We start from the raw sequence: 22,415 nt of genomic DNA on the forward strand, positions 1-22,415 counted from the left end.
AGCTGCCATGGATCGGACTTGTTGGTCCAGCACATCCCACAGACGCTCAATTTTGAGGCCAGGGCAACACCTCAAACCATTCACAGTGTGTGCAGTGTGGCAGGGTGCATTATCCTGCTGAAAGAGGTCACTGCCTTCAGGGAAGACCATTGCCTTCAGGGAAGACCGTTGCCTTCAGGGAAGACCGTTGCCTTCAGGGAAGACCGTTGCCTTCAGGGAAGACCGTTTAGGTAGTTAGCACATGTCATATTGACGTCCACATGAATGCCCGGACCCAGGGTTTCCCAGCAGAGCATTGCCCAGAGCATCACACTCCCTCCATCGGCTTTTCATCTTCCCACAATGCATCTTGGTGCCATCGATGCCCCAGGTAAATGGAGCACATGTACACAACCGTCCACCTGATGTAAAAGAAAATGTGACTCATCAGACCAGGCGACCTTCTTCCACCGCTCCAAGGTCCAGTTCCGACGCTCGCGTGCCCATTGTGGGCACTTTCGCCAGGGGTCAAAGGGGTCATCACGGTCACTCTGACCGGTCTGCAGCTACGCAGCCCCATACGCAGCAGGGTGTAATGGGCTGTGTGTTGTGACACATTCCTCCCGTAACCATCATAAAAAATGTCTGCGACTTGTGCCACAGTAGACTTTCTGTTGGTTTGGACCAGATGGGATAGCCTTCGTTGCCCTCGCACGTCGATGAGCCTCGGGCCGCCCAACACCCTGTAACCCGGTTCGTCCCTCCTCGGACCACTGTCGGTAGGTACTCACCACTGCTGACCGGGAGCACCCCACAAGCCTTACGGCTTCAGAGATGCTCTGACCCAGTTATCTGGCCATAACAATTTGGCCCAAAGTCGCTCAGGTCTTTACTCCTGCACATTTCTCCTACATCCAACACATTGACTACGAGAACTGATTGTTCACTTACAATTTAATCTACTCAGACCTTGACATGTGCCCTTGTTAGGAGATGATCAATGTTATTTGCTTCACCTGTGAGTGGTCATAATGTTCTAGCTCATCAGTGTATTGTGGTAGATGGCTGAGAGAGGTGAGGGGATTGGTGACTGAGGGAAGAGAGTGGAAGAGTGACCAATGGGGAAAGGGATAGAGTCGGTGTGGAATGGAGACTGTGCGTATCGATAGCCTTATCTGCGTGAGTACTTGTTGTGACCTGGACTGTCTGATTACCCCCCTGTGTACCGAACTGGTTTGGATGAGGACCCAACTTTGGGATGACCCCTAGATAATGGACAACGAGAACGGAGTGTGGACTGTGACCTCGTTGCAAAATTCCCCCTTCGTCCCCCACTGTGTACAAACATCCCTAATACATTTCCCAACTGCATTCTAGCCGTGCTTTCTGTGCTGTTATTGTTATTGAACATGGTGACATGGAAGATCCACACCACTAAGCTTGCTACAGTATATATATATACAAAATGTTTTTCCCTAAATGAAATTGAGGTTTAATTAAATGCCATTTCTTTCTCCACCACTACTAACAATCCAACATTTGTTATGAAGTAATTTCATTTATGACAGGGTTTTGTAAGAGATTAAACCGCATTTGCTTGTATCCCACTGAGTCAGCTGGTAGCATTGACTGCAGAATAACAATGTGCAGTTGCCTTCAAAGTGACAACATGGAATGTAGACTTTTTTTCTTTACATGGAACGTTAACTTCTACATGGCTTTAATATGAACCATTCCAGTACAACAGGTATCCCAATTTTTGTTGTGTGCTCACTTTAGAAACTTGTAACATTAAGCCAACATCTGAAATGATGGTTAGAGTGAAAATAACTGGTCCACAATATTGACATACGAATGCAATGATAATTTGAATGCCCATGGACAACAGATGGCTTATTTTTCATGTGCTGATGACACGCAAATTAACTTTTTGTTCATATTTGGGCAACAAACATACAGTATATATAATTGAGGTCCTTGACAGGTGTCTTCACCGTCCACCCTATCCAGCTAATTTTGAGAAAAACATACGTCACATACCGTTAACCATAAACAACTCATCTCTCAATCAGTCAAATGCATTTTACAAAGTCCTTTATACATCGGCATTTGTCACAAAGTGCTTTCACAGATTTGAGGCCAGAAATTGCAGAAAGAGCAAGTAGCAGAGGTTCCTGTTTTCCTCTGAAAACAGGAACCTTTTGCTTGTCACGGATGGTGCGACGGGCTTCCTTTTTCAAGGCATCTTACAGTAAGTCTACTCACTGCTCACCTTGAAGGCCATGAACTTGTGGTACGGCTTTGGTGCCCACGCATAGACTTCCACCGAATTCTTCAGCGCCAGAACCAAAAACTTAATCCTCTCATATTTCACTGGGGGATGAAACAGTGAGACACAAGAAAGCTGTCAGAAGTAAAAGGTTTATTAAAACAGTGTTATCTTAACTTGTAAGTGAAGAATCGGGACACCGGGTAGCAATTGCGTAACCCCTCGTCCCCCAAAAATGGTTGAGAGCCTGAGGGCTCTAGCAAGAGAGGAGTGATTTCCCAAAGGTGAACTTTACCCTGTGGAGATAAAGTCTGACAGAACATTCTGGTCTTATATGTCAGGATGTTGTTGTGCATTTCATTACCAAACTCTGTACATTTTATTGTTCAACATGTCTCAGTCTTGACATGATGTGCTGTGGTGAATCAGTGTACCATTCACCCATGCCTGGCTGTTTAAAGAAAGTGATTAAATATAGTGATTAAAAATAGTGATTACATGGTCCAGTTATAGGACCAACTGGAACTATCACTGGAAACATTGGTTGATTTGAAGGGTCATTTGAAAAATCTAATCTTTAGATTACTAATAAATCAGTGACCATAACAAAAACACATTTGAACATTACAAATTCCACTATAACAGACACTTGTACTGGAAATAGACTGTACCAAGTCAACCCCTTTGTACTGGTAGTGGAACGTACCAACTAAACTCCTTTGTACTGGTTGTGGAACGTACCAACTTTGTAGTGCACGGCCCCTTCCAGGTCTCCCACGGTGACCCAGCCCTGCTTCTTCTCCACCTCTGGGTCGTTGTGCAGGATCTTGTTCCTCAGCCAGGACAGGTAATACACACGCAGCTTGTTCTTCTTGCCTGCATAAGACAGGGACATGTGGTGGGGTAGGGGGGGAGGTCAAGGGTCGGGGTACCCATAATGCATCTCCAAAATTGGTCTCATGAGACCATTTCTAACTGCCCCAACATTGTGTTTAGGGGCAGCTTCATCCTAACATGTCATGGCTACGGGGGAGGGGTCCTTTATTGGGCACCTATTACAATGAATGAAGGTATCACGGAGATACTGGTACAACGTCCAACCACTTTGCGTTCAGAACTGCTGACCGTTTTTCGGGACACAGATTCTACAAGGTGTCAGGAACTTTCTAAAGGGAAATTAGTTTCTACAGAATGGACCGCTGTTCCATTTCACGCTGTCAACAATGGGTTGAGGTCTGGGGACTGCAAGACACTCAAGTCAATCTCACTGGGATTAGTCAGACCTGGAAATGTTTCTGCAGTCCGTGAGTGTTCATTTTAGCTAACCGCATGCCCGCTTGGAGCTGCTGCTCTTTGTTTTTATTTGACAGGAGTGGAACCTGGTGTGCTCGTCTAGTTGCAGTAACCTGCTCCAAGGTACAGCAAGCGGTGCATCCCAAGATGCCGTTTTTGTGGAACCGTGTATTTATTTAAATGCTAAAAAAAGAAGCAGCACAAATTGGTCTGAAAATCTTTCAACCAGTGAGCACTTCCTTCATTGCAAAATAACTGATGTCCCTGCAATCTATATGTGTGCGTTTCCGTGCTTCCACCATGAACATGCTGTACATGTATTTGACATCTTTCTCTCACGTTGACCAATTACTCCATTTCCTTTGACTTTATGTCTCTTGTGACATCAATGGCAACACTGGGTGACAACAGACAAGCCTGCGTTGGTTGGATGTTAATCTGAATTATGTGACCACAGTACAGGAAACAGAAGTAGGAAACTACATTTGGAAACTGTCTGAGTAAATATTGAATCAGTCATTATAAATGCAGTCTGGGAAAAAATTGCACAACCAATAAGTAGAATCGCTGTCATATCTCAGTTTCCACGTTTGAAAGCGGTGAAATTCCAAGTTTCAAAGCGAGTGACTTTTGAAGACCTGGGGCATAAATCAGCACATACATGACAACTTTCAGGGACCCTCTTTGGCTCCATAGTGGCACTTTTAGAACCAGTGGCCAGAAATAGCAGAAAACATCTTTCACAGTACAAGCGGTCTCATCGGAGGGATCACTTAAGAACACCTCATTCTGTGTACATGTGTTTGTGCGTGTGCCTTCGTGCGCTTGCATGTTAACTGTATACTTAATATGAATGTGTGTGTGCTTGGACGCATAGTCCATACGTGTACCTACCTGATATAGTGACCAGGACATTTAGGCCTTCAAGGACGTCCATCTGTTGGAAGCGACGTCGGCTGATAAGGGGGTAGACCTTTCCCTGACCGCTACGGTCCAACAGCATAAGACCACTCTCTGTCCCCACCAGCAGGTTCACTCCTAAACACACACACACACACACTTTCGCATTTAGGTGAGTGCCCCCTGGTGGTGAGGATACGTGATAAGGGTTGTGATAAGTACAAAGCAGAGATAGAGGTGACCATTCACCCCAGAGTGCAGCGCACAGGATCTCCGAGTTGAACCTCTTCTTGTACTTGCGGATCTCCGGCGTGTCACTCTGGGGCCGTGTGTTGACAGGGTTCACGTTGACCACCGAGCCCTTACGCGAAGGGTCCGCCCTCAGGGCCTCGGCCAGCCGGGCATCATTCCCGAAAGCTGCCGAGCACAATAAAGGGATTCTGTTGAAAATACCTGCACGCAGTTCTATAACCCTTGGAGAGAACTGTTTGGTTGACTGACGCTAGAAAAACAGCGTCGAAGGTGACCCATCGTCCAGGATAGGCTCTGGGAGATGGCGTGAGGGTGTTACCCATGTTGTTGAGCGCGGCACCAGATGGAGAGATCTGGAGAAGGCGCGGATCAATGAAGGGAGTGAACGAAGAGGAGGACTTGTGTTTCTGCATGGTGTTGCTGGCAGAATGGCTCTGCGGGAGCAGGTGAACAGAACAACAATGAGGATACTTCTCTTTATAAAACCACGGCATTAACAAAACTGCCAGGTCATAGACCAAGACTACGATAGCAGCGGGGTATGTCTGAAAATCAATAAAACCTTCCCATAGCTAATTTGCTCCGCAAATGCAATAAAACAGAGAAGAAAAAACACAAGCAAAGAAAAGGGAAAGACACAACATTTGTGTTGCATGCAGATAAGAGGTATTTAAGTGCAGGGAAGGAAATAACAAGAAGTGAAACAAGCAAAAACAAAAAAGGTGTCAGTGGTGGTGGGCAAAACAGATGGCTTATTCACAAACAAATCTCAATGAAAATAAATTGTCAGTGTTAATCCCTGATCTTTAAACTGCGTTGTATCAACACTGAATACTTTGTCTGAAAGCCATATTTATGTTGGAAACTGATTTACAACACCAATGTCCAATACACCACAGCTCCATGGGTGTGGAGGAAGGGTTGGATATCCAGGCACTCCACGACACACTAATCCTAAAAAATAACCCTTATCCAAGATATATTGGCTATATACTAGACCTCCTTTGGTCTTTTTGCTTCAATATTCTGTAGTGGCCTATTGAACAACATATCTGAAAGATCCCTAAAGACGTATGTACTAAACATCCATGAATAATAATCATATGGAGAACTGAGGGGTATGGGAAACCCATAACGGCCTGCTGCGACATAAGCCAGCACAAGCTATAAATATTATAGTCTCAAAAAGGAAACAAGACATTAGGTAAAACACCAGGAATGTGGCCTGAATTTTCTAAATAATGCTTTTCAAAGGGGAGAAGAAAAGAAAAAAAAATTCATCACCATACCACCTTACCCACCAAGCTTGTAGGAAACTAGTAGCTGATACTCAGAAAATGGAAACAAGAAATAGTACCACTGGCCAAAGAGAGCACTAACAGATGCAACCAGCAGAGGGTGCTCCGAACAGACAAAGACCTGAAGGATGACCTGTAAACGGGTCAGACGGGGGGGGGGGGCTGAGAGGGACGTACCTCCAGGAGAATGCTGAGCTTTTCCAGGGGACTCTGGGGGGACATGGACATGGTGGGGCTGGCCATGCTGGAGGAGGAAGGGGAGGAGGTGGCTGAGGAGGAGGGGGAGTGGTGACTCTGCTGGATCAGGTCGGGCAGGAGGTGAATGCGGCCCGCAAAGCCGTTTCTCTCCTGGTGACCTTGAAGGCCCTGAAGGGCAGGGTGAATCGACCCAGGGCTTGAAGACAAAAGCCAGGGACAGGCCTTGACCCGGGCTGGGGTCGGGTCGCTTTTTGTTTTCATCTGCACTCTGGAAGCAAGAACAGGGGCACACCTTGGGTCTACGTCGCCTGCTCTCAGGTGGAGGGATTCTACTTGCTACTTGTTAAGGGAAGACTGGTCTACTACCGTAAAACACTTTAGAGAGACTCTTTAAGAGATTAGTATGTAGACATTTGTTTCTATATGAAAGACTAGTGTAATTTTTCATTTGAGTCATTCTATGATGTTCAATGTGCCTGCAAGACTACAATCTAGCCCCTAAAACTATCAAGTGGTAAGTACTGGGAGAAGGTCCATCTGTTCAGGTTAACCAAGGACTATCCACTCTGACTAACTCCATCACCAGTAACACAAAGTAAACAGTGACAGAACAGATAAAAACAGATAAAAAAAGGTCCAAAATACCACACCACAAGGGGAAGAATGAGTGAATGAAATGTCACTGAATGAAATGACAAGGAATTCCCTTTTTGTTAGCAGACAGGTGACTGACTCCTGCCAGCTGGTGTGGCATGTGTGTGGGCCTTACCGGCCTGACAATCAGAGTGCCGTCTTTACAGGGCGTGTTTTAGCTTCGCCCTCGTCATGGACTATCATAGTCCTTCACAGACTCTGTCTCGCCGTTGCTCAGCCTGGAAGAGCTGCTGGAGTAGGTGTAGAAACACAGAAACGAAAAAGAGCGTCAATGAGAGTAGGGGTCAAGGGTCAGGTTCGGGTCAAGGGTCAGGCGTCCTCTACGTACACAGCACGAGTGTCCTCTGGTCCCGAGGTAGACTCTTCTCCTCCCTCCTGGTCCACCTCCTCGTCGTCGTCCTCATCCGTGGTCCCCGACTCCTCACTTGATGACGAGTAGTCTGTCACCTTGTGGGGGCGTGGCACATCTTCCACCGCACGCAGTTCTTTAGCCAGCGCCGTCAGGTCCTAGACAGAAGGCGAGGACGGAGGTCAAACAACTCTCTCTCTCTATCAGTCTGGCTCTACTTTATTAGCTGTCGTGTCCAGGTTGTGGATTTGGTTCCCGGGGTCACTTCCAGGCTTAAATGCAGGAGACAGGATGCAAGAAGCTGCTGTTGGGGTGTAAGGTCACGGGGGCACCAGCCATTTAGGAGCAAAGCCAAAACATGAGAAAATAAATGAGTCAGTACACATACTGCTGTAATACTGCCAATGTGTCCATCACACTGGAACAGGTTAGTGAGTCCATCAGATGAACTGAACACAAAATAGTACAGTACACACGTCAAATTAGGGCTGCAAATATGAGTTTGAGATTGAATAATCCAATAGAAACACATACTAGAAAGATGCATGAGAAAAGATATTGAAGTTAATAGAAGCACGAGCAAAACTGCAGCAATCAGGACATAGTCAAGCCATTAGGACAGAACCCTTCAGCCAATGACATCATTAGTACGGAACCCTTTGGCCAATGACATCATTAGTACAAACACACACTCAGTTTCACACTAGCTTACCACTTCACCCTTCAGAATTCACAGGACCGGTAAATCCAAAGCAGGTAAACCACAACCGGGCGAAACACACACCAAACTAAGTCAGGTCATTGTAAAACCATAATTTCCACGCAAGAATGTGTTTAATAAAACAGCTTTCTGAAGGGTCAGTCATCAGATTTAGTCCACTTTTTCACTAGTTAGTATGCTAGCCAGTAAACTAGTTAGTATGCTAGCCAGTAAACTAGTTAGTATGCTAGCCAGTAAACTAGTTAGCTACTCCACTAGCAAAGTCTCACCGCTGGTCGGTTAGATCTGACCAAGTTCCTTCCTCTCCTCAGGTTTTTTTCCCAGCATGCTCTGGGCGCTGGAGGGGGGGAACCTTCAGACTTTGACGTGGCTAAGAAGGGGACAATGGGGAAATAGCAGATAGTGAATTAGTTTACACTGAATTTTGTCTGGGTGCATTCAACTAATAATGTACTCACGCGTCATATACTGTTATCCTATGATGCAATGTGATGCTTAATTTGATATGCTGCTTGCCAAGAATAGAATGGTTAATTCAAGTACTTTGTATACAGCAGTCTAGAAGTTATGGGTGTGAGTTTGCAGGGCTATAACTGTGAGTACCAGAATCCTTACAAGACAAATAGAAAAGTCTATTTAGGTTTATAAGTTGGGTTATAATTAGGGTTAGAAAAGGGTAAGACTTGTTGTTACTACTTCACAAAATATATATATAGAGAGAGAGAGAGACAGTGAGAGTATCTATGAAGGTCGAACTCACAGCGGGCTCTGAACCTCTCCCCTGAGCCGCTGTGAGAGCTGGGCTGGGAACTGGAGTTACTGGAGCCCGAGGAGCTCCCGGTGCCACAACTGACACCACCACTGACACCACCACTGACACTACTGCCACCACTGACTGGCCTGGGAACCAGCTTCTCCACCCGCTCCCACAGCAGGCGGGGCTCTGCTGCAGCGCTGAGGACACATGGGGGGGGCATTTTAGCACAGACACACACATTTATATATACACACATACAGTTGTGCTCAAAGGTTTGCATTCCCTTGGAGAACTGGTAATATATGTACCATTTGTAAAGAAAACATGAGCGAGCAGGAAAAACACATCTTTTGTTTCTTATGGGATTCACATTCAACTGTAGGTCATAACAGAATGGCACAATCATAAAACAAAACATGGCAACAAAGAAAGAAATTAACTGACCCCTGTTCAAAAGTCTGCATACCCTTAGTTCTTAATAATGTGTATTGACCCCTTTAGCATCTATGACAGCGTGCAGTCTTTTGTAATAGTTGTCTATGAGGCCCTGAATTCTTGCAGGTGGTATAGCTGCCCATTCGTCTGGGCAAAATACCTCCAGGTCATGCAAAGTCTTTGGTCGTCTTGCATGAACCGCAATGTTTGAGATCTCCCCAGAGTGGCGTGATGATATTAAGGTCAGGAGACTGTGATGGTGACTCCAGAACCTTCACTTTTTTCTGCTCTAACCACTGGAGGTTCAACTTGGCCTTGTGCTAAGAGTCATTGTTGTGCTGGAAAGTCCAAGAGCGTCCCATGTGCAGCTTTCATGCAGAAGAATGCAAATGGTCTGCCAGTATTTTCTGATAACATGCTGCATTCATTCTTGCCATCAATTTTCACAAGATTCCCCGAGCCTTTAGAGCTCACACACCCCCAAAACATCAGAAAGCCACCAACATGCTTCACAGTGGGGATGGTTTTCTGTTCACTATAGGCCTTTTGGACACCTCTCCAAATAATGCGCTTATGGTTGTGACCACAAAGCTCTATTTTGGTCTTGTCCACTCCAAATTACAGTGTGCCAAAAGCTGTGAGGCGTGTCAAGGTGTTGTTGGGCATATTGTAAAACTGGCTTTTTGTTGCATTGGCGCTGTAAAGGCTTCTTTCTGGCAACTCGACCATGCAGCAAATTTTTGTTCAAGTATAATGTCATTGTGCACCCTGAAACAACCACACTGTCCTTTTTCCAGAGCAAACCTGTATTTTCTTCTGAGGTTACCTGTGGGTTTTTCTTTGTATCCTGAATAATTCTTCTGGCAGTTTGGGCTGAAATCTTTCTTGGTCTACCTGATCGTGGGTTGGTTATCAAGAGATCCCAGAATTTTCAATTTCTTAACATTTTCAATTTCAGTATTATGATTAAAACAATACTGACTGGCATTTGCAAGGCTTTTTATATCATTTTCCCCATCTTTATAAAATTCCATTACCTTGTTACGCAGGTCTTTTTGACTGGTTATTTCTGCCATGGCTCAGTATCTAGCCTGCTCAGTGCATCCATGTGGGAGCTAACAAATTCATTGACTATTTTATTATTGACACAGACACTAATTGCAATTTAAAAAAGCCACAGATGAGGGAAAATTCACCATTAATTGCCCATTTTCACTGTGTGTGTCTGTAACAAGGCCAAACATTCAAGGGTATGTAAACTTTTGATCAGGGCCATTTGGGTGATTTCTGTTATCATTATGATTTAAAAAGGAGCCAAACAACTATGTGATAATAAATGAACATATGATCACTATCCTTAAATAAAAGAAGGTTTTCCTGCATAATCAGTTATGTTTTCAAAATCAATGCCAACATTTCACAATTTATGCTAGGGTATGCAAACTTATGAGCACAGCTGTATATACACACACACACCACACACATAAATACACAAACATATACACACAGACACACATTGACAGACTAATAGAGACTGGCACACACACACACACACACAAACAAACATGTGGAGAAACCTTTATCCTAGTACACACAGTCATAACAAGTTTCACAAACACACCAACACGCAGCGCAGCACTGTAAGTGATGTTACATAAAACCCTCCTACACACTAATCACACAGAGGAGACAAACAGAGAGACAAACAGACAGAGGCTTTTATATAACAGGCGATGGGCCCCTGAGGAGGAGAGGGGGATGGGAGTATTAAGACAGCAAAACAAGGGGTCCAATGGGAGACAGTAACAGAAAATAAAGAAAAACGGAGTTTAAGACAGAAAATGGAAGAGAAACATTATTCTCGGAGGGACATAAGAAGGTACCCTGCTGCATTCCTTTGGCCGGCTGGGATGCTGGGCGTGGCACTGGCATTGCCATGGGACAGGGGAGTCCCTGCGTGACAGTACTGGAGACCTGGATGTAGTCCTCACAGGAACCTTCCACACAGACAGACGCGAGCTCACACCCGCACTCCACAGCCAAACACACGCGCTGTGCTCGCGGGGAGCAGGTGTGTGCGTGAGAGAGACCGACAGGGGTGCCAGGAATACAAACGGTGGACCCTTTAAAGACGTCCCTACAACTTGTCTACAACGTCCAAACTAGGCGGCCGGGTAACCTCTACTTGTGTGAAGCCACTCCTCTGAACGAAATGTCCGTCACACACCCATCAACAGCACTATACAGCACTATATTAACACACTTTCCTCATTACCTCAAAAACATCTTAACATACGATGTAATATTGTTGATTTGTTTACACCGATAGTTTCTGGGGGGAAAAGAGGGACAACAGCCCGGGTAGAAACGGGGGGGGGGGGGGCGGCATCCAAAGCAAAGCAGGGCAGATGAACAGCCACTTCATTCAGATGAAATGCTAACTAACACAGACACTGACAGGCAACACTAACAGAGGCTTACATGGGAATGGAGGGTGGAACAGGAAAAGACTCATACCTCGCCAAAGAAGAGAAAGTGATGTTTGATAGGTAGGCCCTATGTGAAGAGAGGACAATAACTTGCGCAGGTAGGGGCTAATGTTACAAATTCAACAAGAGGAACAGTTTCCAGGGTCCTGGTCTTTAGTTTTGAGAGCATTTTTGGGTTTACGCGGAGACGCTAAAGAACTCAAATGTCATGTGATTGCTGCTGCAGCATTCTCTGGTATTTTTACACCCGTCTCCTACAGAGGTCTGGTGGCTAAAGGAGAGGGTTCTCAGTGGAGAGACACCAGGAAAAACAGAGACGGGCCTTGAATCCTTTCATAACATTGTACACTCTCCGAATCCTTTCAGAGGGCCTGAACGAGGTCCATCTATCTTACAATTGTTAATGAGACAATGCCACACCACACATTGAAATACCGTCCTCTACAGTATGGCGATGTAATGACCACGTACCTACAGTTCCAATAACCAGGCCAATGTCATGTTCTCCAAAATGGTTGTCAGGTGACAATCCAGTCTACAGTTCAGACTTCCTAGTAAAGCCATCGATTGACTACCCATCTAGCCTCCTTTTCCAGGGGACGGGCCTGTTCTTACCCTGGGAGGTGTGTCGTCTGTGGGAGCCTTCTCAAGGGGTAAGGCCCTAGGCTGGGGGTGGGGCTGCGGGTCAGTACGTGCGGGCGATGATGATGATGATGATGAAGGTGCAGGGTGATGCTGCGGCCCCTGAGAGCGCAGGTGGAGCTGTGCAAAGCTAGGGACCATGGGCTCGCTGAAGGAAGGAGAGCGTGAAACGATGGGGGGAGGGGCCAAATTGGACCACTGTACCTTCCGAAAGACAGAGAGACAGACGCGGGCTGTCAGCGGGGGAGGACACTCAGGGAGCAGGGGTGAGTGGGGGAGGGAGATCAAACAAGACCACATACACAGGCGGCAGGCTGACTGGATACCCATGCTTCAGGAAACAAACACAGGGGGTGGGACACACACACACACACACGCACTTACAGAGGGCATGCACACACTCAAGGACACTTCCTTGGAGGCAAGCAAATTACAAAAAGTAGAATCAAATAGGATATCCATAGGCCTACAATCTATACGAAGTCTTCTGTAACAAGCCCATGAAAACTGCTCCCATAACTGTCTCCAATGACCTGACACTAATTACTGAAAAGTGGCTGCATTCAGCGGTTCCGTTCATATGTAGGAATAACTTACTCCTTATCGCCACCAGATTCAACCCTATTACATCACCATGACATCCGAAACCAGAAAGCTGTGACACAAATGACTGTATTCACACCGTGGTGAGACTCTCTCTCTCTCTCTCTCTCTCTCTCTCTGAGCAGATCCGATGCTTAATACATTGAGTCACTATGAAAATGGAAAGATTAATTATGAAATATGTTTAGCACGAGGAAAACGTAGAAGCTATGCCTTTATAGAGGGATCCTCCTGATCAGCATCTGGCCAATGCATAAACCACTCACACCACACAGAAGGCAGTCAGAGGAAGAGAGTTAGTGAGTGGGTAAAGCAGGTACTAAACAAGGAGTCACAGGATCAGAAGCATGTAGCCTTGTCCTCGTACCAACACAATCGAGCAAGGAAGTATCAAAGAAGTTGGAGGCACCTATTAAGGGACTAGAAAGGTTAACTATGTTATCAGAAAGGGACTAGAAAGGTTAATTATGTAATCAGTAAGGAACAGCAAACGGCAGCCTCATTTCTGGAAGTCCTGAAATACTTCAGCAAGAACAAAGACTAGAACAGAGAATAGAACAGAGTTAAGAACAGAGGAAAGAGAAACAGTAAACAAGAATAGTCATCTACTGTAGCTAGTTACACAATCACAGAGGACACAACCCAGGAAACTAGCTGGAGTATGAGAGAGAGAGAGAGAGAGAGCACCCTGGAAAAAGGAAGAACTACCTGGAATGAAGAAGGGATTGGGAAAGAGAAGAACTAAGGACAAGGACAGTGTAGCATAAGGAGGAGTAAGAAGCTCGAAGGCTGTCATGGTCACCGCTTACCTGGGGTTCCATTGGCCGATGCATGGCGGGTGGGGCGGCCACAGGGGCGTTTCCATTGGCAACGGTCTCTGCTGCTCGGGGAGGAACCGGGGGCTGGACCTTAACCTGGGCGGCTTGAGGAGAACCTTGGATGTTCTTACGGTACCTCTCATCGGCCTGCAAAGACGGATAAGGAATGGTTCACCTCACCAGAACAAAGACTGGGGGGGGGGGGGGGGGTCATTAGGAGGACCAGTAAGGAACACCCTGTCAGTTTCAGCTGCACAGCACAGATGTAGTACAAGCAAACCAGCAGGGACTACAAACCATTAGCCACAACAACAGGAAAACCAGAGGGTTATCATGACACAATGAGCAATTCATCATCCATCATCAGCACACCGCCAGAGGGCCCGCTGGCAGAAGACAGTCAACCACACAAGACCTGTTTAGTAGAGCACCTGAAACAACGGTTTAGTTTCACCCAGTCAGCAGACAAAACCCAGAATCTAGGACCCCTGCCCTGGCTGTCCTCTCTGGTCTACTTAATAGAAACAGCAGGGTAAAGCCAGGAACATACAGAAGCACCAGGCCGGAGACAGTCATTAGACGGGGTCATTAGCTCTAGGAGAGAGACTACTGCTACGCTAATTAAAACGGCAGAGGTGACATCCCTCGCAAAGCAGAAACAAGGTCCACATTAACCTTGAGGGTTTCAATGAAGGGAAATAGTCACCATTTTATCTCTATCTTCCAGATAGCCAAAACGTTACTCTAATGTTTGAGACATTGATTAAAGAAACATGTGGGGACTGATGAAGGAATAATGACACGAAAGAATAATGTATGTAAAAGTGTGAGGCCAAATTAGTACACAATGAAAGGAAAGGGGACAGGGCCACTGATATTGTATATCTACTGGCCAGAATAAACACCACCTGTCAAACCTATACATAGATTTAACGGAAGGATGAATAGAGACTGTTAGATCCTGATGGTAACTGATTCAAACCCAAAAAGAAAGATGTTACAGGAGTAGCCAGGCAGGCTTTGATTGATGTTTATGAACATCCAGTGAATGGATGAAATAAATATATAGTAAACACAGAGAAGATGTACACTGGCAGTACACTGGGTCTCCATTTGGTCACAAAACCCAGACAGGATACCTTAATACCTGACAGAAAAAATTGTTAAAGCCTTAAAGCACATTTATTTCTATTTAAAATAATTGTTTATTACGCGGGTCGGCAATCTGACCACGTGTTTGTACGTGGCTCAATTTCATCCTGATTAGGAACGGGACCACTAAAGCGAAAGTCCCTCACACCAGCAATCAAGCAACACACCCCACACAGAGAGCCGCACACACTACATCAGTGAATGACCACACCAGCAACACATGCTATGGCAGCACTCTGTAGCAGCAGCGTCATGGCAACCGGGTAGGGGCTTCACCTCTCCGACTGGCTTGGGGTCAGGGCCTTTGGGGTCAGGGTCTTTGGGGTCAGGGTTCAGTCGCTGTGGGGACTCAGCTCTTTCGGGGAGCAACGGATGTCGTGGGAACTGAGGTCTGTTGGCGTCTGCCTGCAGTGGTTTGGGCTCCTGTTGGAGGAGCAGTAGGTAGACCTGCTCCTGTAGTAGTTGCTTCTGGAGTTTCTGGGCCTTCCGCTGCTCCTCCAGCTCCCTCCACTTGTGCTCCTGAGTGCATGGAGGCGTGGTGATGCATGGTGTGTGCCGTTCTATCTGAAGGAGTTCTGTATGAAGCCCTGGGTGGTGTCTTAATGGTAGAAGCTGTATCCGTGTAACCAGGGAGATGGTGATTGGGTTTGTATATTCTAGCCGCGACCCAATATCTGTAGGTTAGAACGCTACGACAACAGACTATTAGAATATAGCTCAACTATCGGTTTAAACGGAAATGGGAAAATGACACAGCTACAAGCTGATGATGCATCCAAAAACATGGTGGAGACAGTGATACACTGTGTGGAAGAGAAGTATAGAGGGATGTGAGTAATCATATCCTCACAATACATAATGTCCCCTAACCCCTGGGGAGGCAGAGGCCTTGAACAACAGGCTCAGTATCAACGTGTTTCCACACATATATCCACAGTCAAAACTCGGGCTCAGCAGAGTTAGGAACACAGGGAGAGGAACAGGGGAAACCCTCTCTTCCTGTAAAATGGGGCACTTCCTGATGACGTCAACGGGGGAATAAATCTGGGCCGTCTTAAGATACTCTTTGAAGAGTCTTCACAAAACAGCAACATTTTCAGATGTAGAAATAAACAATGCATTCATTCTTCTCAATAGTGCAAATGTAAACAGTTTGAGAGGAGAAATTATTTTAAGGTTTATTACGTATTTACCCCATCTTACACCATATTCATAATTTCCAATTTGGAAATGTAATGTTGGCCTCGCCTTATCGCAAAAACTCCACAGCTGAGAGACGACAATCCTGTCATTCTTTGCACATCTCATCAAGACGTTAGACCTGTCATTACATTGCTGGCTCAAGATTTGGGATCCCAGGACGCCATTCATATGCCGCCGCCAGGAATCGTATGGCCACAGTGACACGTTCGAAATGTGAGGCAGCATCTTAGATCACTGAAACACTTGTCAGTTTCTATTTTCATAAGCAATTGATTGACAAAGAAATTATCTACTTCTTAAATAAAGCCAAACGATGGCAGAGCAGCTTTTCCAGGTTGTTGTGTCTTGAGCCTTGCCGTAGACCCTCTTCAACCCCTTTATACAGAGTTAAACCCATACATTGTGAACCACTGACCTAGAAGGCCAGGAGGACAGATGGATATAGGAAAGATGGATAGAAGGAATATAGACAGGCTTACAGAGTTTTGGTCTCACCAGTAGCATGGCCTGTTCATGAAGCAGCTGTTGCTGAAGGATCTCCAGGTGTCTCTGCTCTTCCTCCAGCTGGCGACGGATGTACTCCTGTCAATCCAAACACACACGCAGTCATACACCCATACAGGTGGCCAGGTTTCATGGGAGGAATACAAGCACCAGGATGGGAAGTGTTGAACAAGGAGAGTTCACCCACCTGCTCGCGGTCAGCCCTCCTCTTCTCCTCCTCGGCCCTCCTGCGCTCCTCCTCCTCTTTACGCCGGCGTTCAACCTCCCTCCATGCGCCTCTTGTCCATCCTGCTCACGCCGGCGCTGCTCTCGCTCCTGCTGCCTCCTCATCTCCCGCTCGCGGCGCTGTTGCTGTGGGCGGCCACGGGGGGCGACAGAGAGCAGGTATCAGGAGCAGACATTCACTTGAATAAACAAGATGAGCTAGTTAGTCGCCCCGTTTATGACAACGCGTGACACATTCCAAGCTTCATGGCTGATAAACGACCCTGCGGAGGTGCTAAGATTAACCTGCAGCTTTACCATCATCAAATGACAATTTGACAACAGTTGGCCCAGTATCACTGGGTTATTGCCAGCGTAGCATTCCTGGTGAAGTAAGTATGGCTACTTATTTGGAGCAGCCGGAAATTGGGGGTGGTCAATAGTTTGATTGCATTACTGTGGTGGTCCCTGAGTGCATCCTGAAATATCCTGTCTCCATATGAAACCTTGAAACACAGACTCTGACAACCACTGCACTTACTCCTAGATTGTTGTCAACCACTAGTAGCATCTTTACGCCAAGTAAAACTCTGGGTGGTTGTAAATGTCATCCGCGAATAAGGCAAGTCCTGAAAAGACAGTCTGTTCCGAGAAACAATGTTTGGGAGAGTGTATAGTGAAAGTGTGCCTTCAAGTTGTGTCTTTAAAGATGGAACAAAAAACAGACCTTAGACATAGCACAATCATGGCAACTGCCACATACAGAGCGTCAGGGGACAGGCTGTGCTGTTTCTACAGACCAAAACAACAAACAACCCAAGTGTGGTCCAGAATGTTTTAACATCAAAGAACTGAGGAAGACGAGTCCTTCTGGCCCAATCCTCCCAGATGAAGGTAGAGATTGAGCTTTCTGGTTTTCCATTGACACGAAACGGCCAATTAGAAAAGCCCAGACCAGAGGGCAAGCGGGTGTACCCTACGGCTAGACTCAGCACTGGATTCAGGGAGGATTTTTTAGCGAACGGTAATAAAACCAATATATATTTTTTATTTACACTGTAAATAGACCTAGACACACACACCCCCACACAAAGACCTAGACACACACTGACCGAGACACCCACACCCACCCACACACAGACCTAGACACCCACACCCACCCACACAGACCTAGACACACACACCCCCACACACAGACCTAGACACACACACCCCCACACACAGACCTAGACACACACTGACCGAGATACCCACACCCACCCACACTGCCTCTCATACCTCCTCCAGCCTCCTCCTCTGCTCCTTCTGTTGCTCGATGCGTTTTTGCCTCTCAGCCAGCAGTTGGCGCTTGTACTCCTCTTGCTCCCTGAGCTGCTGCTCCTGCAGGAGCTGCTGTCTGCGCAGGGCCTCGGAGCGCTCCTTGTTCTCCTGCTGCAGGCGTATGAAGTCCCTACGCAGGGTGGATTCCCCTGGTTGGTTCACTATGGAGCTGGCAGACAAGTGACATGGGTTAAAACGGAGCAGCGTGGACAACACAGACCCCTCCGCCCATAGGTTCGCCGTAAGCGTGTTGACACTGTCCCGTGTGGGTTAGTCACCTGGGTTCCCCCTCCTGTTCCTGAGCTTCCTCCTCCTCTTCCTCACTGCCACTGTACTCATACTCCGTCTCATCTAGAGAAGAGAGGAACGATGAGATTGTACCTTAGGGGGTGTGTCTGTGTTGTGTGTGTGTGCGCATGGATTAGCATGTCTAAGACACACCTTTCTCCCCCCTTTTCTTCTTGGTGCGGTCGATGTGGTCTTTCAGCTGGATGCGGACCTGCCTCTCGTTGGGCTGGTCCCTGATGAAGGGGTGTTTCAGCAGCTGGTCGGTGGGGGGGCGCTGGGTGTAGTTTTTCACCAGGGAGCCCTCAATGAAGCTGCAAAACTTCTTAGACCTGAGGGGAGGAACCGGTCAGTGGTTTCACAACCAGACACTGAGGTCAGCCAAGCTACGCACCAGTTTCTCGAAGAATTGGGAAACTGTGGTTTGCATTTTTTTTAATCATGACACCACAAATTAGTTACACACCATTTTTTGGACTTGAGTCGAGGGGGTGGGTTTCTGGGGATGAGGAAGAGAGCTCTCATTGGATGCATATCGCACAGCGCTGGAGGAAGACCAGTCACACACAGGTCAGACAGAAGGAAAAAACAACAACCACATCATTTCAACCAAGTCTGCACACTCGGATAAAACAGTAATTGGGTGGTTATACTTACGAGGGGCCCCCTCTGCCATCTCTATAGCTGTGATTCCAGTAGACCACAAGTCACTCTGCATGAGAGAACACACTGTGAGATACGGACACCTCTACACAGCCTACACAGCCAAGACAATGGCCCCCGGTCAAGGGCCAAGTCGAGTCAACATTGTACACTGACATCCATAAACAGAAAGCAGCGTGACATTATGCAGAGTCCATCTTACTCTGTAGTCATAGGTGGCGTCTGGGTTTTCGTCACAGGCGATGACCTCGGGCGCCATCCAATAGGGCGTCCCGATGAACGTGTTCCTCCGGCCCACCGTCCGGTCCAGCTGAGCACTCACACCAAAGTCCACTGGAGGTTAGGAGGAGAACACCAGTCAGAACCCGGTTCTCGAACTGATCAATTCAAACACTATTAGCCTCTTGAATTTAAAGCCTAAACGGGAACTCACCCAGTTTAACCTCTGCATTCTCTGTAAGCAACACATTCTGGCCTTTGATATCACGGTGGATCACATGGTGAGCATGCAGGTGAGCCAAACCCTGTAGAGAAAGGCAGTCGTCAGATTACAGATCCCAGCATGCAACGGAAGGCAGAAGGTGTTGGGAGCAAACAGGAACTCACCCTGAGGATCTCACGGGAGATGTAGGCGATCCAGTCCTCCTTCAGTGTGTTGCCCTTGGTGTTCTTCACCAGGTCTGTGATGGAGCCGGCACCACAGAACTCCATTACCAGCTGGAGACCCAAAGGGAAAGTAGTGCAGTGCAACCATAAGAGTGTGGATGTGAAAGGTTACAGTAACAGATGTGGAAACATTAGATAGAGTACTGGACTGGGAGAACCTCTTTTGTCCTTATATTGTAAGAAAACCATAGATGAATGGTAATAAACCATAAGTAAACCTGACCTCGCAGAATCTACCTTCCCCTCTTCATGCCTCCCTCCCTCCCCCCACTCCCTCCCAACTCTTCCTCTCCATTCCTCTCATCGCTCTCTCTCTCGCTGCATTCCCATTTCTCTCATCTCTTGTTGTCAGCAGAACATACATCTCTGGAAAATAAAGTGCCCCAGAGTCTGACAGAGGCCATTAAAACTAACATTAGCAGGCAAACACACATAGGAACGGAACTGAGCAACTGTTGACAGGGAAGGAAGTGAGGTTTGTGGATGGTGTGATCTAGCTGGAGTTAATCATACTACGATAGTTTAAAAGAGACTAAAAAGGAAATAGCTGTAGTGGTTTTTATCATGATCTTTAAATGACACAGATAAGTAGGCATTTGTAGGTGGAGGGTATGGGGCTGAGGGGAGGGTATGGGGCTGAGGGGAGGGTATGGGGCTGAGGGGAGTGTATGGGGCTGAGGGGAGGGTATGGGGCTGAGGGGAGGGTATGGGGCTGAGGGGAGGGTATGGGGCTGAGGGGAGTGTATGGGGCTGAGGGGAGTGTATGGGGCTGAGGGGAGGGTATGGGGCTGAGGGGAGTGTATGGGGCTGAGGGGAGTGTATGGGGCTGAGGGGAGTGTATGGGGCTGAGGGGAGTGTATGGGGCTGAGGGGAGTGTATGGGGCTGAGGGGAGTGTATGGGGCTGAGGGGAGTGTATGGGGCTGAGGGGAGGGTATGGGGCTGAGGGGAGGGTATGGGGCTGAGGGGAGTGTATGGGGCTGAGGGGAGGGTATGGGGCTGAGGGGAGGGTATGGGGCTGAGGGGAGTGTATGGGGCTGAGGGGAGGGTATGGGGCAGAGGGGAGGAGGGAAGTAAACAGATGTACCCATAGCTGGTCATCATGTCCCGGGGGGCTCTTCTTGATGAAGGCTCCATAATACGTGGCGATGTTTCTGTGGTGGGAGTACTTTTTCAGCATATTTATTTCCAGTTTAATCTCCTCCTCTTCATCCTACACAAACACAAAGAGAAAGAGAGTGAGCATTAATAATTATATCACCCTGAAGAGGGAGAAAAGTAATTTAATTAGGTAATGGAGCGAATCATACACAAAACAAATCTTTATTCTTTTTGCCCTGGTCGAAGAACACAGCCTAGAGACATGTCACCTGATAAAAGTCTCATCTGGGAGCCCCCAGGACGAAAAAGACTGGCACATTTGCAAAGACAGACACAAACAGACAGAAAGGCAACAACATACACATAGACAAACCATTTGTGAACGGACACCCCATGATTGTTTACTTCTCACGTCATTTTTCAAATAATGACAAAATAAATAATGACAAAAAGAACATCAAGACCACAATTTGTTGACTTTCAGTCACAATGAGACGGCTGAAGGGCACGGCAATGAAACTGCCACATACTATATCCTAAATGATAAAGGAGACTAAAAAAATCTATATATGCCATACACATACCCACATGCACAGACACAGGGTTTTCTCATAAACAATGCTGGGCGTCGATTCAGTGCCCAAACATACATTTCTATAACACTCCCTCAACATGTGGTCATCCCGTAGGTGGGATGACGTGACATTTATCCTATCTGGTTTCATCAGGCAGCAATGTGTTTCAGAGAAAATGAGGGACTGAGGAAGAGGCAGAGAGGCAGAGAGGGAGATATATTAAGCCCCTTTGAATGAGGCGACAGAGAGCGAAAGGGAGACAGAGGAAGAGAGAGAAAACCAGTAGATCTGCCAGACTGGAGAGGATGGGGGCCGGATTAATGCTGTTCAGGCATGGAGATATGACAGCATCTCTCTCCTCCACCTTTTCATCAGTCTGCACTCTGCACAACCTCATCTCTCATCGTTTCAGAAATCTCTCGCTCTGACCTTCATATCCTCCTGTTCCCTTCATAATAATTCTGGGGCTATTATCACATTTTGAACTAAAATGGTGCGAGAAGGTGGTGGCAGCCATTTTACAGATAGTAGCACAATATGGAACAAAAATAAGGGTGATGGGCTGCTACCACCACCACCACTTCCTCACTCACTAAACTGTACAGACACTGAGCTGTGGTAGTGAGAAATAGAGGGCCATGGAAAGAGAGAAAAATGAAAAATGGAGAGACTGTGTCTGAATCACGGAATTTGCTGATAAGGAATACTATGGAACCACAGTTAATGACATCCTCCAACAGCAGCGTTTGTGCTAGTTTAAAAGGAACAGGCCTCTAGATCCTACAGCTCTCACTGCAGGAGGCCATGTCATTAAAGCTAGTCACGTAGAGACACTGGGAGAGGAGCAGTACCGAATCCTAGAACAGGAGAGGACAGATGGGTAGTACTGAGGAGAAAGAGAGGAAGACAGAGAAGGGGCAAGAAAGGGGGAAAGCAAGCAAGAGAAACGGGAGAGGAAAATGGAAGAGAGACAGTAGACCGCGAGGGGAGGAGACGAGCGGCTGAGCACTTAAACCCCTCCCATAATCCCACTGCACTTCAGCTGAACCTTCTGAGTGGAGGAAGGCAGAACGATCCCTCTCTCTCC

The 22,415-nt window shown here is 46.9% G+C and overlaps 2 protein-coding genes across 2 annotated transcripts in view; both read right to left on the reverse strand.

Annotated features, from left to right (window-relative positions):
• Positions 1-22,415, reverse strand: part of LOC105016331 (mitogen-activated protein kinase kinase kinase kinase 4) — a 63,758-nt gene that overhangs the window by 6,263 nt on the left and 35,080 nt on the right. Inside the window, 23 exon segments of the mRNA XM_034297636.1 lie at positions 2,252-2,352; positions 2,990-3,124; positions 4,436-4,579; positions 4,691-4,858; positions 5,013-5,127; positions 6,959-6,996; positions 6,999-7,029; positions 7,031-7,073; positions 7,172-7,350; positions 13,649-13,804; positions 15,086-15,328; positions 16,508-16,594; positions 16,704-16,799; positions 16,802-16,867; positions 17,999-18,209; positions 18,319-18,391; positions 18,482-18,657; positions 18,792-18,870; positions 18,983-19,037; positions 19,191-19,321; positions 19,422-19,512; positions 19,595-19,705; positions 20,740-20,865. Coding sequence (XP_034153527.1) covers positions 2,252-2,352; positions 2,990-3,124; positions 4,436-4,579; positions 4,691-4,858; positions 5,013-5,127; positions 6,959-6,996; positions 6,999-7,029; positions 7,031-7,073; positions 7,172-7,350; positions 13,649-13,804; positions 15,086-15,328; positions 16,508-16,594; positions 16,704-16,799; positions 16,802-16,867; positions 17,999-18,209; positions 18,319-18,391; positions 18,482-18,657; positions 18,792-18,870; positions 18,983-19,037; positions 19,191-19,321; positions 19,422-19,512; positions 19,595-19,705; positions 20,740-20,865 — 2,655 coding nt within the window.
• On the reverse strand, positions 10,616-13,538 carry LOC117595638 (mitogen-activated protein kinase kinase kinase kinase 4-like). The gene is made up of 3 exons (XM_034297637.1): positions 12,210-13,538; positions 11,623-11,661; positions 10,616-11,102 (listed from the first exon to the last, which is right to left on the reverse strand). The coding sequence occupies exons 1-3, from the start codon at positions 12,564-12,566 to the stop codon at positions 10,935-10,937; spliced, it is 564 nt and encodes a 187-aa protein (XP_034153528.1). The 5' UTR covers positions 12,567-13,538; the 3' UTR covers positions 10,616-10,934.

The sequence above is a fragment of the Esox lucius genome, chromosome 16 (assembly GCF_011004845.1).
Source record: "Esox lucius isolate fEsoLuc1 chromosome 16, fEsoLuc1.pri, whole genome shotgun sequence".
NCBI classification, from domain to species: Eukaryota; Metazoa; Chordata; class Actinopteri; order Esociformes; family Esocidae; genus Esox; species Esox lucius.